Source organism: Dermochelys coriacea, chromosome 4 (genome assembly GCF_009764565.3).
Source record: "Dermochelys coriacea isolate rDerCor1 chromosome 4, rDerCor1.pri.v4, whole genome shotgun sequence".
NCBI lineage: Eukaryota > Metazoa > Chordata > Testudines > Dermochelyidae > Dermochelys > Dermochelys coriacea.
The window spans coordinates 135,755,186-135,773,631 of NC_050071.1; the positions used below are offsets into that span (position 1 = coordinate 135,755,186).

The 18,446-nt window shown below is 38.1% G+C and overlaps 2 protein-coding genes across 6 annotated transcripts in view; one reads left to right on the top strand and one right to left on the bottom strand.

Annotated features, from left to right (window-relative positions):
* CTNNA2 (catenin alpha 2) overlaps positions 1 to 18,446 on the bottom strand; it is a 782,132-nt gene that overhangs the window by 217,834 nt on the left and 545,852 nt on the right. The window lies entirely within an intron of this gene.
* Positions 5,066 to 7,823, top strand: LRRTM1 (leucine rich repeat transmembrane neuronal 1). The gene has a single exon (XM_038399465.2). The coding sequence runs from the start codon at positions 5,935 to 5,937 to the stop codon at positions 7,498 to 7,500; it is 1,566 nt and encodes a 521-aa protein (XP_038255393.1). The 5' UTR covers positions 5,066 to 5,934; the 3' UTR covers positions 7,501 to 7,823.

The following is an 18,446-nucleotide window of genomic DNA, read 5'->3' on the forward strand; positions in this document are numbered from 1 at the left end:
CTATGAAGAACAGATTTGTGCCTAATGCACTGTGAAGATTTTCCAGGAACAGTTTATCCATTTGTAAAATGACTCCCCGGTAAGGCTGCCAGGAACAGCTTTTAATTTGTTCACCCCAACCTTCTGAAAACTTATTTTAGAACTTTCTTTCTATGAATTCCTGCACCTTGTTAGACTGAGTAGTGGTTTCTGGCAGAGAGACTTTGTCTTCGCTGCAAAAAAGATGAGTTTTTTACATTAAGACAGCTATCTCAATGTAAAATCTTAGTTGAGACAAGGCACAGGTAATTTTTACCTTTCAGCTAGCTAGTCAAATATAAACCCCTGGTGGGAGGGTAAAGGGTTGATTTTGTCTTGTCAAGGTAAAAGTTACCTGTGCCTTGTCTCAACTAGGATTTTGCATTGCAATCACTATCTCAAATTAGCTATCTCAATGTAGAAATGTGTCTCTTTCCAATGAAACATAGCCTTAGGTTTTCTCTGCCAGGAAAATGAGTTGGGTAACAAGATGTGTCAATTAACACACTTCAATTAATGTGTTTTAAAAACCATTTAGTATGTAGTATGGACAAAGACAGTTATATTTTGAAATGTGTTACCTAGTCATGACTAACCATAAGAGGAAACGGTGACCCTTCGGGTATGTCTACGCTGGCGTGTGGTACCATTTTAACACCAGTTAACTGGAAATCAATTAACTCTAGTTAAGTAACAGCTCCAGAAATGCTTTAGAAGGTCTTGGAATAAATGTTTATAGAGCGTCTAGATTAGCATTTCTGAAGATTTTAACTAGATTTAACTGAAATGCCATTAACTCGAGTTACAAGAAGACCAAAATTCTAGTCTAGACGTACATGAACTAGGAGTTGTTTACTACCAGCTTATTTCTTATATTTTCTTTAAAAGATACACTGACAATTCTGCATGTAGATTGCCTCCATGACTGACTTTACAGAGGTTCACATGGGTAACTGTTATAGCTGGTGATGGCAACCAAGTATCTGCATGAAGAGATAAAAGTTTATTTATCACATTGTCAAAATAAATAGGCTGATTTACATGAGAATATCTATTTCTTGAAGATCGTAACACATTCAATGTGTCTATTCTGTACTGATAGTAAGGCAGCAGAGATAGCTATCTTTTACTTATTACTTGAACACCTTGAATGGCCAGAGTCATTTTGATTCAAAAAAACTTGTATATTACAATGTTTGTGTGCCCACTAAAAATACCATTTTATATAGCTCATCTACTCCTTATCAACTGATATTCTAAATCCTATTTAGGGGGGACAGGAGTGTCCGAGATGTAAATATCAGAGCAATAACAGATTTAATTTGCTACCCTTGAAGTCATGTCTTTTCCTTTCCTTTCCTTTCTTTAAATGTTTATAAAAATGCCACAGTTCAGTGCACTTGAAAATTAAAGACTACAGTGTAAAGATCAAGGTTTGAGTTTGTCCATTCGTAGCCACAAAGGGAAATTAAAATCACCAATCAAATTCCCATTCCTTATTACACTGATAGAAATAACTTAGAAAATACCAAAAGCAAGAAGTACATTTTTGCTATTCTTTGTGCATGGCATAAACAAGATTATTTTACACTCTGCTCAAAGGGATCTTGCACATTTTTGAGTTTACATATTTGATTGTTAATAAACTAAAGAGTATACATACACTTAGTGATTATGAGCCAAATTCTGCATTTATTTACGCTGGTGGAACTCTACTGAAGTCATAGATTCATATTTTTCAAATCTAGAAGGGACCACTGTGATCATCTAGTCTGATTTCCTGTATAACACAGGGCATAAATCAGTATAGTGAAGTACAGATTTGGACCTAATAAATGTTGGGCATAAATGATACTTATAGCATACAATACCAGAAATTAATAAATATGGAGCATGATTGAAACTAGTTAATGTGTTAACTTGTTAAATGTATAAATAACATTAATATGAAGACAATATCAAATGGAAGTAGACTAAACAAATGAAAGAAAGATGACTTTACCACTTAATTTGACATCGTAAACAATTTTGCGAATCATTGCACTGGGATACCAGCAAATTTCATTTGTGTGATGATTTCAATATGTAGTTTATCAGCTGAAGTTTTTCTAAAGCTTTATATTTACCTTCTGTAACCTACTTTGCATTGATGTAATCAGTCTCCTTTAAATACATATACACTTAATTTATACTTCTGAAAACAACTTATAATAGCTGCATTTTATACAACTAATTTAAGTCTTTTAATTTATACAAATTTGCCACAGGGTTTTGAACTGTAGAAAATGTGTAAACTTAACAAGTTGGCAGTGATAACAGCTTTGACAGAGGAAATTAAGTCATTCGAAAAACAATTAGGTTGAAAGCAGATTTCTGTTTTTATTGCCGTAAAAGGTACATTTTAAAATGTTTAGCCACTCTGTGATAGACAAGGTTACCAAAGACATTGTAGAACCAAAACATATTCACCCAATTTTATTTTTGTTCGAACCCGTATTCCATGCTTCTTGGATTTAGTCAACCCATTGCTTCAATGGCTGTAGCTAGACATATTGAGCTCTGCCATTCTTAGAACGACGTAGTTTCTTTGTACAAAAGCATTTTTAGATAGGGGCACATTCTCTCCTGCAACAGAGCTCGGCTCAGCGCACCAGAGCTGATTCTGGCCCCCTAATTCTGAAAGCTAGCCTTCACTTTGACACTACTTACATCAGCTGCAGTAAGATCTAATTATACCACTGGCATGGGATCCTTACTAGATCATGTGCCAATGCAAGATGGGCAGCACCTTCACCCACATCTCTCTTCTTCCTACACCAGCGGACATGGGGCCAGATTTAGAAAATTAATGCCCTGGAGAGTACTCACCAATGCCAGAAGAATTCTTTTCTGATGATTTGCAGCTGCCTATGGCTCCTTTATGCAATTTAAGTAGTAGAGATCATCATTACAAATATAGGGCCTGCCAACCTCTCTTGAAGGGATAACGGAAATCTGCGAATTTCCCTTTACAGAGTTGTCCCTGATCTGTTCAGGGGCAGAGAGTGTTAAGCTCCTCATGGGATTCCAGATCTAAAACCTTGGGGATTTTGTGCAATTTCCATATAGGACCAATGCCTCAATCTCTGCTGCTGACTTCATCAAATACTCAGAACTGGAATCCTGAATATGCCCTGGCATGGCCATGACTTTTACTTTCCTTGTTTGCTTCCCTTAGTCTCTCCCCATGTTCTTTCATCACTTTCCCCAATGTTTTTGTGTAGAGGGAAAGAGAAGCCAATATTGCACTGCCACTACTGGACAGGAACAGGCTGTAGTTGCCACTACAGGAGTTCCTGAGCTGTGAATAAGGAATACGAGTGGGAGGAGGAACACAGACAATTTTCCATCCATTTTTAGAAGTCTAAATACTACAAAAGTTTCAGATTTTGGTATATGCCCAGCCACTCTTATTGGAAAACAATGGATATGTACAGTAGAAGGGCATAAAGACATTGAATTAGGAGGATAAATAATTCTTGATCCCCAGTTCTGAGACTGCAATCAAAGGATTTTAACCCGTTTGGGAAGGACGTTTTGAACAAATCTGTTTGAAATGATTCACTCACATATTCATGTTTGAATTCCTGAAAATAGTTTTGGCATTAAATTTTCTGTGACTTCCCTTGGAAGAGAACTTCTGTAGTATCAAATTACTGTGTTCCTTGAGCTGTACCAGCACATGCTCAAAGCAGCCAATCATAATCAAATACATTTAGTAGAACCAAGATCTTGTATTGATTTATCAAAAACCTAAAAAACTGTTTTGGTCAGTATTGTAGCCAAACTCAAAGCTAATCCAACTTTACACACCCACCTAATAATCAATGGTGACTTAAATAAGAGAACAGCACTTTCTTTTGCATGAAATGTGTTTTCATATCAAACTTCCTTAAAGGGATATAGTGGACCTTGAATGCATCCGATGAAGTAAGCTGTAGCTCACAAAAGCTTATGCTCAAATAAATTTGTTAGTCTCTAAGGTGCCACAAGTACTCCTTTTCTTTTTGCGAATACAGACTAACACGGCTGCTACTCTGAAAACCAGTGAACCTTGAGTTGTCAGTTCCAATAGCATTTGTCAGCAGTCTCACTTCTGATGGTATTTCCTAATGGAAAAGAATGGCCAATATCTCCCTGACAATAGTATTACATATTTCTCGATCTAAAGATTACAGAGATAGTTTATCAACAGTGGTCTTGTTTATAAATAACGATGAATGAAAATTAGTATGCAATGATTTGTTGGTACATGGAACAAAGGGAAGCACAATTGGGAAAACATAATCTAATCGGGTTCCAAATCCCCTCTCTTCCCACTACAAACACACTGAAGGGGCAACCTGCATGTTGATCTCATTCAGAAAGCACAGCATTCTTTACGCTGCACAAATAATAGTTCTGTGTGCCGTAGCATACACTGCAAAAAAAAGAAAAAAAAAAGAAAAAAAAAGCGCCATTAGGAAAAGCGTGTGCTGACCACATTAAAAATATGCAGGATGGTAAAAGACCAAATGTAATTAAAACATATGAGTCCAGAAATTCGAATTTGCAGAGCCCTTACTGCCTTTCTGTGAGAAGGATTGCACAGAATTCCTAAACATGCCCTGGTGATAGGGTATCAGAATAAAAACATATTCCCAACAAATGACTATAAAATTCAAAACGTTGGTCTTTAAAAAAAAAAAAGAAAAAAACCCAAAGATCATATTTTCTATACTCATTCTCAAAACAAGAAACAAATACCCCCCCCCATCTAATCCCTATGTGTTTTATGAATTCAGGCGAGTTTAAACAAAAGGGGTGGGGGGAAGAAAGAAAAAAAATCTAATTCTATTCTTCCTACTTAGAAATGCCGGGCTGCTGCTGATGATGTTTGTGTGTGTGTGTTTGAGAAATGGAGAGAGAGGCTTAAAGTATTTTTCATTTCATCAAAGAACATATATTACTTTACTGGCTCACTAAAATGTTGGTTTTATGCCCACCCCTTTTCAATCTGCCCATGTCTGAGATGCACAGTGCAGGCGTACAATCATGAGCAGCTTACGACACTCAGTGAGCACTAGGTGCCTCTGCATGTTTTAGCAACATACTGCTCAGCTGAAGGGAAGGGATTCTTGCTGTCTCTCTCTCTGCTCTAAGCATCACCTAACAAGCAAAGCGAACAAAGAATGGGAAATAAAGCTATCCTTAGCCGGTCAGTGAGTGAATTGTAATCTGTCTCTGCGGAGTAAAGGTTGTACCGGTCAATGGTCGTTTCAAATGATGGACATTAAAGAGATTGTCAAATCCTGTGGAGTCGTTAGTAAAGAGTTTGGAGTTTTTTTCACAACGTCACAGTATTAACTGCAGAGAAAAGGACAGAGAGAGAGAGAAAGAGAAGATCAAGCTCATGCACATAGTTCTGAAACTTGCAGGTCCTAGAAGTCAGCTAAAAAGCTAGACGGACATCCCTTTAGCTCTTTGAGCAGAAGCAAAATAAGACATTGTGAGCCTGCCAGCTTTGCACAAAATTGAAAGGGACTGAATTTGTAGCACAGAGAGGTCTTTTTTAGTTCTGCATATAATTAGTCCAAACACAAAGGAAGCAACTGAATGGAGGTTGTCACTCTCTGGAAAAGGGTGGGTAAGACACTTTTTAATTAAATTCTTTCATGAAGAACGATCTTTTTCTCTTTGCTGCAGCATCTAACATGAACATAATCAACATCTTTTTACCTGTGAATGTCTGTGAACTTTAATGCTGCACAGCTCCTGCATGCTGTAAAGTGAAATATTTGCCTCTGTGTCTTTTTTCCCCCCTGAAATAAAATATGATGTAGAATTTGAAAAGATTTCAATGGACATTCTCAAGCATATTTGGAAATATTCTTGCTAATGGATTTCCTTCTTATTGGTCTCTGTTTAAACTGGTTGCTGAGGAAGCCCCCAGGGTTGATATTGTGTACACTGGGTGTCTTTTTAAAAATGCTTCCAGCCGTGAATAGTGGGTGTCCACAGCTATGTCGGTGTGAGGGCAGGCTTTTGTACTGTGAGTCATTGAATCTTACAGAGATGCCTCGCAACCTGTCGGGCATGATGGGCTTGTCTCTGCGGTACAACAGCCTTTCAGAGCTACATGATGGACAGTTCACAGGGTTAATGCAGCTCACGTGGCTCTATCTGGATCACAATCACATTTGCTCAGTGGAGGGGAATACCTTTCAAAAATTGCGGAGAGTTAAAGAACTCACTCTGAGTTCCAACAAAATCACCCAACTGCCCAATACTACTTTCCGACCGATGCCAAACTTGCGTAGTGTGGATTTATCATATAATAACCTGCAGTCTTTGGAACCAGATCTGTTTCATGGGCTGAGAAAACTAACAACTTTGCACATGCGGTCAAACGCCATCAAGTTTGTGCCAGTGAGAATTTTTCAGGACTGTCGCAGCCTGAAGTTTCTAGACATAGGATACAATCAGTTGAAAAGCCTAGCTCGAAACTCTTTTGCAGGCTTGTTTAAACTCACTGAACTACACCTCGAGCACAATGATTTGGTGAAGGTGAATTTAGCCCATTTTCCAAGGCTCATTTCACTGCATTCTCTCTGCCTACGAAGGAATAAAGTCACTATTGTAGTCAATTCCTTGGACTGGATATGGAAATTGGAAAAAATGGATCTCTCTGGCAATGAGATTGAATACATTGAACCTCATGTTTTCGAAAGTGTACCTCACCTCCAATCACTGCAGCTGGATTCAAACCAGCTAACCTACATTGATCCAAGAATCCTCAACTCCTGGAAATCACTCTCTAGCATCAGCCTTTCTGCAAACATCTGGGATTGCAGCCGTAACGTTTGCGCCTTGGCCTCCTGGCTAAGTAACTTTAAAGGTCGCTATGACAGCAATCTGCTCTGTGCCACCCCTGAATATGCACAGGGAGAGGATGTTTTAGATGCAGTGTATGCTTTTCACTTATGCGAAGATGCAGAAGACCCAACAAGTTTTAACATGCTATCAGCAGTAACAAACAACAGTGACCAAATGTTCACTTATAGCCCTGCCACAATAATATATGATGTGCAGGATACTGAAGGAGAAAGAACAACAAATGCCATAACGGTAACTATCCCCAGTGAAAACACTGAGAATGCTGTTCAAATTCACAAGGTGGTGACAGGGACCATGGCACTGATTTTCTCTTTCCTCATAGTGGTTTTAGTGTTGTATGTCTCCTGGAAGTGTTTTCCAGCCAGCCTAAGGCAACTCAGACAGTGCTTTGTGACACAACGCAGAAAGCAGAAGCAGAAACAAACCATGCATCAAATGGCTGCCATGTCAGCCCAGGAGTATTATGTTGATTACAAACCCAACCACATTGAAGGAGCCCTGGTGATCATTAATGAATATGGATCTTGTTCCTGTCACCAGCAGCCAGCAAGGGAATGTGAGGTGTGATTTTCTGTGGGGATTTAAACAGTGTGCAACCAAATAACAATGGGCAGACAGTTGGATGGGGGTTTACTGTGCTTTTCTGATAATTTCTGATGCACTTCTTTGCTGAAATTGTAAGAGGATCTGTCTAAAAGACTTGATATGTTAGCTTTATTGTGTCTTAAAATCTTCAGGACAGTCAGTCCTAACATTTCATATGATAATATTCCCTTTGAAGATCTGACAATATTCAGGAATCCGAGAGTGTAAAAAGGTACCAATTATTGATTGATTTTTTTTGTAAACTACAAAAATGTTTAAAATAAAAAAAAATAGCATTTACAGTTTTTACAGACTGGTGTATACTACATGAATTGTTACCTGTATGCAAAATACAACAGTTTAACCTCTTTTCTCTTCACATAAAATGTTGAAATGAAAATCTAGCAGCAAGAAAGTCACATAAAATTGAAAGATTAAAATTAAGCGGATGGCCTCACAGTGTAATTATTACACATCCACATACACCATGTTATTGAAAATAAAAAAAGCATGGCATAGCAAATATATTTTTGTTAATATGCTACCTGTAACAGTATATCACTAAAAGAAGGAGCTGAGTCATCTTGGAAAGGTTAAAGTTCTAACCTGTCACAAGGAAATATTTCTGAAGATTTTTCAAGATAGCTGACTTCTAAGTTGTACTAAGAGCCACAAAGATGCAGCATTTTCCATCAGTACATTCTGTATCTGAATTAATTACATTGCAAAGTCTGATTAAAAAAAAGACAGCCTAAAAAATGCTACTTCGTCTTTCCCTTTTAAAAAAAAAACCCCAAAAACCTTATGTTAAAGGGCTTATTTAAAATCTTCTAGCATTTCCCCCTTTCATGCTCTTATGCTGTATGCTAAAAGGTAGAGAAACCATTTCTCTGTGCAATGTAGTGTAATGATGAAAGGACTAAGGAGGAGGAGGCAATCCAATTTTCAGTGGTGAAAGCTCTGTCTGTTTCAAAAGTAGAACCTTGGGTGTAACACTGCTGGCCCATTAGGCATTGGGTGATTAGACCATACTTATGATTACTATAGTAAACCACTATAAAATCCTGTCTTGGGAATGCCTAGCTTGCCAGTCACTTTAATCACAAGACATCCTTAACAGCCCATCCTTTTAAAAAATACCTGCAGAGGAAGAAAGTATATGAGCCCACCTCACTAAGTATTGACACTGAGATTGGTGATTATATTAACAGTGCTTTTTTAATACAGAGCCATGCAGCTGTTTCATTTTATTGCCCTTCTTTAAATGATTGCTTTTCCTGTATTTTGGATTTTTCTCTCCAATATGTGACCAACCTACTGATTGCTCTCCACTCATGTCAATGAAAACGAAGGTGTTGCATTTTTATATCAGGCAATGCATTTTTTCGAACCTTCCTCATACAGCATACCATTCTAATAAAATGTTACAGATAAAGGAGTTTGTAAAATGTATACACTTTGTACTTATTTCTTCATGCTAGGGCCAGCAACAACGGAAGGAAGTGCCACAAAATTGACATTTTAAATGTTAACTTAGATGTACATTTTAAAAAAAATGCCTATGACACTAACATAGATTTATAAAATACAGATCATGAAAGGATCAACCCAAGTTTTTTTTCTGCAGAGAAGCTTAGTAGGCAATAATGTTTAATTGTATAAAAAGGAAGATTTTATAAATTATTTCTAAATGTCAAATGAACATATCCTTTGAAGAGCCAAAGCTTATTCTTCATCTGCTTAACAACTTTCATCCTGATTTAATATTAATTAAATATGAAGTATTGCTGTACTGTAATCAGATTATTTTATATAGTAAAACTACAATATCATAAACAAAAGCCATGATAATCTGCATCGGATCATTTTTTTCATTATTGCAAATTTGAAACTCAAAAATTAATGCTTTTTTTTAAGCCACTTACAATTTCCCTGCTGTCTTGAAATTTGCTCAGACTATTATAAGACTATTATAGCTAGAATGGTATTTAACCATTTAAGTAATAGTGCATTTCTCTTTATGTGCCATTGCAAATCTGCAAGGGTCTAATTCTTCAGCCACTGAAGTCAATGGCAAAACTCCCATTGACTTCACTGGAAGAAGATCAGGCCCTAAATTAGCAGTGATGGAACTGGGTCTGCTGAGTTTTGTAAAACAAAATACTTTACACAATGTTAATTTAGGGCCATATTTTCCAGTCTTTGCTCATGAAAATCTCCATTGAGTTCAAATGGGGGTTTTGCCTGAGGCAGGTCTGCAGAATTTGGCTCTCTAACTTTAATTACAAGCACTATGATACACCCCTCAAATCAAAATGTAACTTTAATGTCATCTTGTAAACTGATTGGTTTAAGTTGGTTTGACAGAAAGCTTTCAAGAGCACCCCAAGACAGTTAAAATTCTACATATGTGAAAAACATTGAACTGCCTTTATTTCTTCAGTAACTCCTGTTGCTATAAGAAAAAGTGCCGGTTTATTCATTTTTCCTCAGAGTTCATGTACATATAAGATGTCTTCGTGCATGTAAATCTGCTGCAAGACTGGTGCAAAACATACCAGCTTTCCTCATATTTTTAGCATATGTGTGGGGTGCGTTTTACATGCAAGTCACTGCACGAATCTACAGAATTATTCATGCTGTTTATCAGTGTTAGCGGTTTCAAATGAGGTTTTGTGAGACTTGAACAATTCAACCTTGGTGATTTATTCACCTCTATGCTTCATGCATCTTGCATTGACACCTTAAGTAAACTAAAAGAGATAATCTGATTTTTAAAAGTGCAATACTTTTCACAATGAGGGCTAATCTCATTACTTCCTCTTACCAGTTCTCTAAAAGGAGAGTAGTTACCACCAATGACTTGCTTCCCATTGCAGAATGATAGATGAACCCTCTACACATAAGATAAGAGATATTCAACTTCAGAGATGATATTTTTCAAATAATCACAAACAATCTTTTTTCTAAACAGATGAGTGACAAGACAAACTTCTGCTTCTTCAGGTCTCCAGAGGATACCTGTACTTATCTCTTGGGAGTCCTGAGCAGTCACCGTGGCCCCTTGTCATTTAAATTAAGCTATATCGCTATAAACCACGATGATACTCTAAAGGCTGCCCAAATCTTTTCTGAAAGTTAATGTGAGAAATAAATGAATATTCCAAATGCAAAGGGGAAGCATTTATTTGTGTTACAATCCAACTAATCAAAATACAGTTATTTCCATTCCATTTCAGGCAGCTTGCATGGGTATATTTGAACATCACTACCTTTGTAGTGTACATGGAGCAATAGGAGAAAGCTCTTGCTGATTATTCTTTTCAGATTTGATATTCAACTAACCACAGAAATGTCAGTGTTTCTGTTCTGATCCCCTTATCAGAGATTTATAGTATGGCTACGAAAATATGCTTCTGGGTGAAATATGACACAATTTCTCACCCAAGAGGTTCTAGGGGAAGGTCAGTGGGTAAAACTATTTTAAATAAATCCCCTTATAATGTTCCACTAGAAAGACAATCTCCCTTTTTTAACTAGGCAATTAGCTCAAGCTGTTTCTTTCACTATTTTCACACACAAGACAAGGCAAAGAAACTATCTTTCATGAGGATTGTTAATACTCAGTCAGTGTTATGGATCCAGAATAGACAATCTTTTGCTACTAACATCAATACACAGTCACAGTGTACCCCATAATGGTTTTGAAGGAAATGTTAGTGTGTATGGTCTGAATACATATGAGGGATGATTTATGTCCCTTCCCGGCTTTTTCTTTTAATTTCTGAAGTACAGAAAAAAATGACATGAAATCACAAAATCAATGCTAATATATCATATTCTGTATATGGCCTGAATATATAAATACAAAGAAATTCTAAGTTAAAGCTCTAAACTCCATCCTTTAGATTCCTCATTGTGCTTAAGTACTGCTGGTGCTTAAGTACACCAGGGGATGATCTGACATGCCATATGCACAGCAATATCTAGGTATTCTATAGTGGGCTAAGGATGAAACCTTAGATGAAGCTCTTAATCTCCTTGCTTGTGTATATCAAAGAAAGATCATATACCTGAACATATTTTGTATAGTTTAACATACATGGTATGCTTTTATGGTCAGGGTACTGAGAAACTCATTAAATGTCTATATTTAATCATTTTCTTCTGCTCTGATAAAAAGCTCAGCATTTGCTTTTTTACAGATATACTAAATTTGTTTCCTTCTGTGTCTTGTTCTACTGTGGTAGCAAAAGAACATTCTGAATAAAAAGCCCAGTTACATCAGACAGCTTTCAGAAAGGCAAATGGGAAGCAGCATTTAATTAGCAAGCTTATTACTACTGCTAAAATATATTCAAATTAAAGAAAAGAGGAAGGAATTGAAGACAAGGAGACAAAAGACAAGGGGGAAAGACTTAAGTGAAGAGGACTAAACCAGGTCTTTTTTTAAAAAACGATGATAAACCTAAAGGACTGGCAAAGATTAAAAAAAAAAATCGAAGACTGAGATGGGTAGACACACATATAGCTTTACAGAATGAGCAAGCAAAGATGGAAGGTCTTGTGGAAAGGAGAGTACAATAAAAATATAGGTTTGCTGCATAAGAAAGACAAAAAGAAAGGATGGAGGAACATGAAGAAAGGAGAGAGAAGGATAGGTGACAAGGCAGGCAAGATAAATTAGCTTTTTCTGTGTGTTACCTCCCATGTTCTTACTGTGAGAGGGCCATCCAAAGACATTCTAGAAGGATACTCTCTCTCTCACTCTCAGGCATGAACACACACACAATCACTCACTCACTTTCATTGGGAGGTGAATATAAACAACACTGTACTATTCCTTCTCCAGAATTCTGGTAGTTGAATTCCAACATCATGTCCTTCTTTCAGTTTTATCAACAGCATTTCCCAGTTGTATTAGTAGCAACTCACTATGGACTTTCTAGAAAACTAGGTTTCAGAGTAGCAGCCGTGTTAGTCTGTATTCGCAAAAATAAAAGGAGTACTTGTGGCACCTTAGAGATTAACAAATTTATTAGAGCATAAGCTTTCGTGAGCTACAGCTCACTTCATCGGATGCATGAAGTGAGCTGTAGCTCACGAAAGCTTATGCTCTAATAAATTTGTTAGTCTCTAAGGTGCCACAAGTACTCCTTTTCTTTTTTCTAGAAAACTAGATAGTTTTACCAAAAGCAGTTTGCTTTCCTAACAAAAAGTGCCCATATTCAGAGCTGAGCTTGAGCTCAATTGATTCTGTTATTAACCATACCCTGACTCAATCTCTCTCACACTCAGATTTTGTAGTCACAGATATTACAACAAACACATATCAGGCATTTTTCCCATGTACAATTTATCAGTATTCCACAAGGTTGCTTTTCAGGATCAGTCCAGGGTTAACAAGTTGAATGTCCGTTTACTTGAGGACACATATACTTATCCTCAAAGCCTGAATTTGTCTGATGGTCTGGAAAAAATGCCAGAGACCTAAGGTTAACATTTCAGATGAATACTGACACATACCAAACCTATTCAGTTATTAGAAATAACCATTCTGAGTATTTATTAAGTAAAAATCAAACAATCAAAACCATGCAAAGAATTCCCCACATCTTTTGTTACAGCAGAGAAAGTTGCTGAAAGAACAGGGTTGAAAGCAGTCTGCCTCTGAAGTTGTCTTAAAAAAAAAAAAAAAGGCCTGACTACACTAAGTTAACAAAGCAACAATCTAGCTGACAAGACAGAAATTTGTAATTGGGTGGGTGACTGTGAAGAACCCAGCTGAATGCTGAAGAGCACTGTAATTTTATTGCAATATGTCAGGTTTATAGTGAACATATTTGCAGTGAAATCTGTATTTCTCTTCCAGACAGACATTTTATCATTATTATTAATTAATATTACTATTATCATTATTAATAAAATGTCACTTGCTGGTACTCAGACACAATTGTTTAGGATTTAGAAGAACTGTTCTTCTTGTTCTCTAGTATCAGTCATCCCTAACACTCTACTTTCAAGGCCAGGAAAAGGGATGAAGAAGCTGTGGGAAATAATTAAATGTAGCCAACCAAAATGAAATGGACTCTGAGTTCAGAAATGTGCCAACTATTTACATGAAGGGAGAAGAAAAGAAATGTACTTTACAAAAGCAATGTGTAAAATTCAGTGCTCCTGGGAGTGAAGAACTATTAGCAGTAGCCAAATATAAACAGAGTGAGCAGGTGCTAGGCAAACATCACACACAGCTCTACTAATACACCTCAATCCTGATCCACACCAACTCTCCCGCACTGTTCAAATCTGCAGCAGGCAAAGGTAGTAATGCCCAGCTAGGTGTTCGTTACTGTAGACAGCATGGGATTATGACCAATTCATTTCCATTTGTGACATTATCAGGAGCTAACTACAAGACTCCAAATGTGACAGGTTTGCATCAAATCCACTGTACCAACTAGTCCTCATACTTAATGCAGATGATTTTAAATTATGATTGGTTTGTGCGATTAGTGACTAAGCACATAGCCTCAGCAGACTTTCCTCTGAAGACAGGCTATTCCCTTTCCTACTAACAGCAATCTGTAGCAGTAGAGTTTAATGACAGAAGACTTCAAATTGTTTTGTCAATAAAATCCGCAATAAGAAATATGCATATGTGTATTTAACTGATAGAAAAGGGGGGTACCCAATTCAGGTATTCACTGCAGCCTATAACAAGACTCAACTGAACAGCACACTTCTGTGTTCTAATGGGTAGTAAAAGGTGCAGGGAAACAGCTTCCTTATAGATGTGGGACTCAAACTGTCAACTGTTTTATAAAGAACACAGATTTTCTTTCCTGTTTGTATTAAGTCTGCTCCATTTTTATTCTCCTTCTTTTTCAGTCTCCTCTTATCCCTGTCTTTCCACTCTCAGAATTTGTACATCAGCTGAAAAAGAATCTGAATCAAAAGAAAAATCAAATCAAATCAAATCTGAAAATCCAAAACTAAACTGCAAGAATAGTTCACAGTTATTGAATTCCAGGGGTTTTTATTCTTTTAGCAACTACCAGCACATCTTTGAAGCACGTCTGCTATCAATGGCTCGTATTTGCAAGACTAGAGCTAAAGTGAGCTCTCTGGAGTAAACCTGAATCTGTGTCTGTAGTTCAATGCTTCTACTGACAGTTTGGCTTGCTAAGAGAGAGTGTGGTAAATATTAAAGAATGTTAATAAAAATGAGATAAAACATCTAGGGATTTTTTAAACTAAACTTGGCTCACTACTAAAGTTTATCTTGACAGAAAATTTACTTCTCTGATCCAGATCATTTCCCAAAGCAATTTTCCAACAGCAAACATAAATTTGTGGCTGCTGCTAAAAGGTTTTCAATCCCAATGCTAAAGAGGCCACTGAATGTCAAATGTTTACCTCAACTTCATGTAAATGTCATTCTGTATTGGGTACCATTACTTCACATTAGCATGATCAGCTGCTAACTGTCATGACCTTAAACCTTAATGTGAGGCATTTTTGCTTTCCATATAAACAGCTACAGCAAAAGATCATACCATCAGTTCATATATCTAGATAATATCTTGATTGTAATTAACTCATTACAGAATGATAACCTAATAAGCTGCATATCTTTTTAATACATGAATTTATGTCAATGGGCTAAGTAATTCCATAAGATTCACAGTACAGAAAGATCCAAATCAAAGTACCAATGAAGCTGGAAAACTAGTGGTACTGACAGAAATGTTGTACAGGGCCTAGTACTACCAAAGATGAGGTGAAAGAAGATATTGCTCATATGTCCCTAAACATGAGGCAACCTTGGGGGAGAGTAAATGGACAGGGGGACAGGCAGTATACATGATTGTACTCTATGGATAAAACACCATGGACCAGAATGATCAAACTCCAGAAGTTAATGCTTTCTGAGACAAAATTAACTGCTAATAGTGTGTGTATTAGAGATGAAATTTGAGGAATTAAACTGACTGGAGATAACTGGCAAAAGTAAACAGTGCCCAGTGAAGATTAGTCAGACACAGAAGTGATGGATGCCTACAATGGGAATGGCCCTCATCAACAGATCATGACATGACATGACATCCACCCAAAGACACAATCAAAGTACAAAACAAGTATATGCACCATATACAGGGGGAAACCAGAAGTCCACAAGATCTAATAGAGACACTCCTGAGAACCTTCCTTTGCCCTGGTATTTTCATGCTTCTCTACCCTTTATCACTATCTGTCACCCACATGGAACCTCCATGCCATTTGGCTTAAGTGTACAATGATGAAACCAGAATTTGCTTTCAGGGGCTAGCAAACAGGAGTTTTGCGAAGTGAAGGAGGAGTGAACCTTGTGTTGAGTTTGTTGTCTGTTAGTGGTTTGATGTTGTGTGCTTGCTTGCTTACTGTGTGCCTGCTTGATAGAAATTTATTGTGCGGTCTGTTCAGAGGGCTGTGTGCTGAGCCTACGGGCCTGCCAGGTGATGCTAAAATCTGCCTAAGGAGGCTTTAGCCTGTCATCCCTTTAGGATTACTTCATAAGAGGGGCAGGGCTAAATCAGAGAGAGCAGGGGTTTTAAAAACCAGCTCATAAGTGGAGCCTGCAAACAGGAGCTGCAAACAGGGGAGTTTTTTCAAGGGAGCATGAGCCAGGTACACCTAATAATCATTCTCTAAATTTAGGCCAATAACACTGCCTTCTCTCTCTCAACACTCTCCTCTCCCCAACAAACACAAAATAACCCTGCAAGCATAAAAAGAATGCAGGCAAAAGTCTAGCAGCAGAGTGCAGGGCTATCCAGTTTATTGCACTGAATGCAGCATGTATGATTACCTGCCTGGCAGGTGGCATATGTGTGTTCAGAGCAACCAGCGCATGGCACTCAGAGACCGAGTATGGGCTCCTGAGACCAGAGTGAGTAAACTACAGGAGACAGAACGGTACATAGATGAGACTTTCTGAGAGAGTAGAACTGTCCCATCCCCACTATGACAGCCTCTGGGCTGTCAAGGAAGATGATCGTCTCAAGGAAGGAGAACATCAAGCTGGAGCAGAAGGAAAACGAAAATTATTAGAGGGCTGGGTCACATGACTTATGAGGAGAGGCTGAGGGAATTGGGTTTCTTTAGTCTGCAGAAGAGAAGCGTGAGGGGGATTTGATAGTAGCCTTCAACTACTTGAAAGGGGGTTCCAAAGAGGATGGAGCTTGGCTGTTCTCAGTGGTGGCAGATGACAGAACAAGGTACAATGGTCTGAAGTTGCAATGGGGGAGGTCTAGGTTGGATATTAGGGGAAAAAAAACTATTTCACTAGGAGGGTGGTGAAGCCCTGGAATAGGTTACCTATGGAGGTTACCTATGGAGGTTACCTATGAATCTCTATCCTTAGAGGATTGTAAGGCACAGCTTGACAAAGCCATAGCTGGGATAATTTAGTTGGGGATGGTACTGCTTTGAGCAGGGGGTTGGACAAGATGACCTCCTGAGTCTCTTCCAACCCTAATCTCCTATGATTCTGTGAAAGGATCCCATAGTTGGGACCCTTCTGCTAAACAATATCATGGTATCCTCTTGCATTGAGGACCCCTCTCTGGGAGGGTGGATCTTGTTATTAGGAAGAGACTGATAATAATAAAGAGGGATTCAATTATTAGAAATATAGATAGTTGGGTTGGTGAGGATCAGGAGAACCACATGAATTGCCTGCTGGGTGTGAAGGTGAAGGACATCTCGAGACATTTAGACAGGCTTATGTGCAGAGCTGGAGAGGAGTTGGTAATCATGGTACACGTAGGAAACCAGTGCCAGAGGGAAAGATAGAAGAGAGGTTCTGGAGGTCAAATTTAGTCTGCTAGGTAAGAGATTAAACTCCAGGACCTCCATGATAGCATGGTGTTGCCTGGAGGGCTTCAGCTTCCTTGATCACAGGATGCTGTTCCAGGGAAAAGAACTGCTAAGCAGAGATGGGATCCACCTGTCGAGGAAGGGGAAGAGCATATTTAAATACAGACTGGCTAACCTACCGATGTGGGCTTTAAAGTAGGTTCAACAGAGGCAGGTGACAAAAGCCCACAGGTGAGTCCAAAACATGGAGACCTGGGAGAAGGGTCGGAATTTGGGGGAAGCATCGGCTGTTATAGCATGGATAAGGGAGAGATGAGAGAACATATGGGGGAAATCAAATCAGAATCTTAGATGTCTGTATACTAATGTGAGAAGTATGGGGAATAAATAGGAAGTACTAGAAATACTAGTTATTAAACATGACTATCACATAGCTGGCATCACACGTGGGATAATACATATGACGGGAACATTGGCATAGAGGGGTACAGCTTGCTCAGGAAGGACAGGCAGGGAAAAAAGTATGGAGGTGTTTCCTAATATATTAAAGATGTATACAGTAGGACTGAGCTTGACATGGAAATAGGAGACAGACTTGTTAAAAGTCTCTGGGTAAGAATAAAAGGGGTACAAAACAAGGGTGATGTCATGGTAGGGGTCTACTCCAGACCACCTGTTATAAATATAAAGGGAAGGGTAACCACCTTTCTGTATACAGTGCTATAAAATTCCTCCTGGCCAGAGGCAAAGTCATTTTACCTGTAAAGGGTTAAGAAGCTCAGGTAACCTGGCTGGCAACTGACCCAAAATGACCATGAAGGGACAAAATACTTTCAAATCTGGAGCAGGAGGAGAGGCTTTTGTCTGTCTGTGTGATACCTTTGCCAGGAACAGATCAAGGATGGAAGCCCTCCAACTCCTGTAAAATTAGTAAGTAATCTAGCTAGAAAATGCATTAGGTCTTCTTTGTTTTGGCTTGTGAAATTCGCTGTGCTGGAGGATATGTGTATTCCTGTTTTTGTCTTTTTTTGTAACTTAAGGTTTTGCCTAGACGGATTCTCTATGTTTTG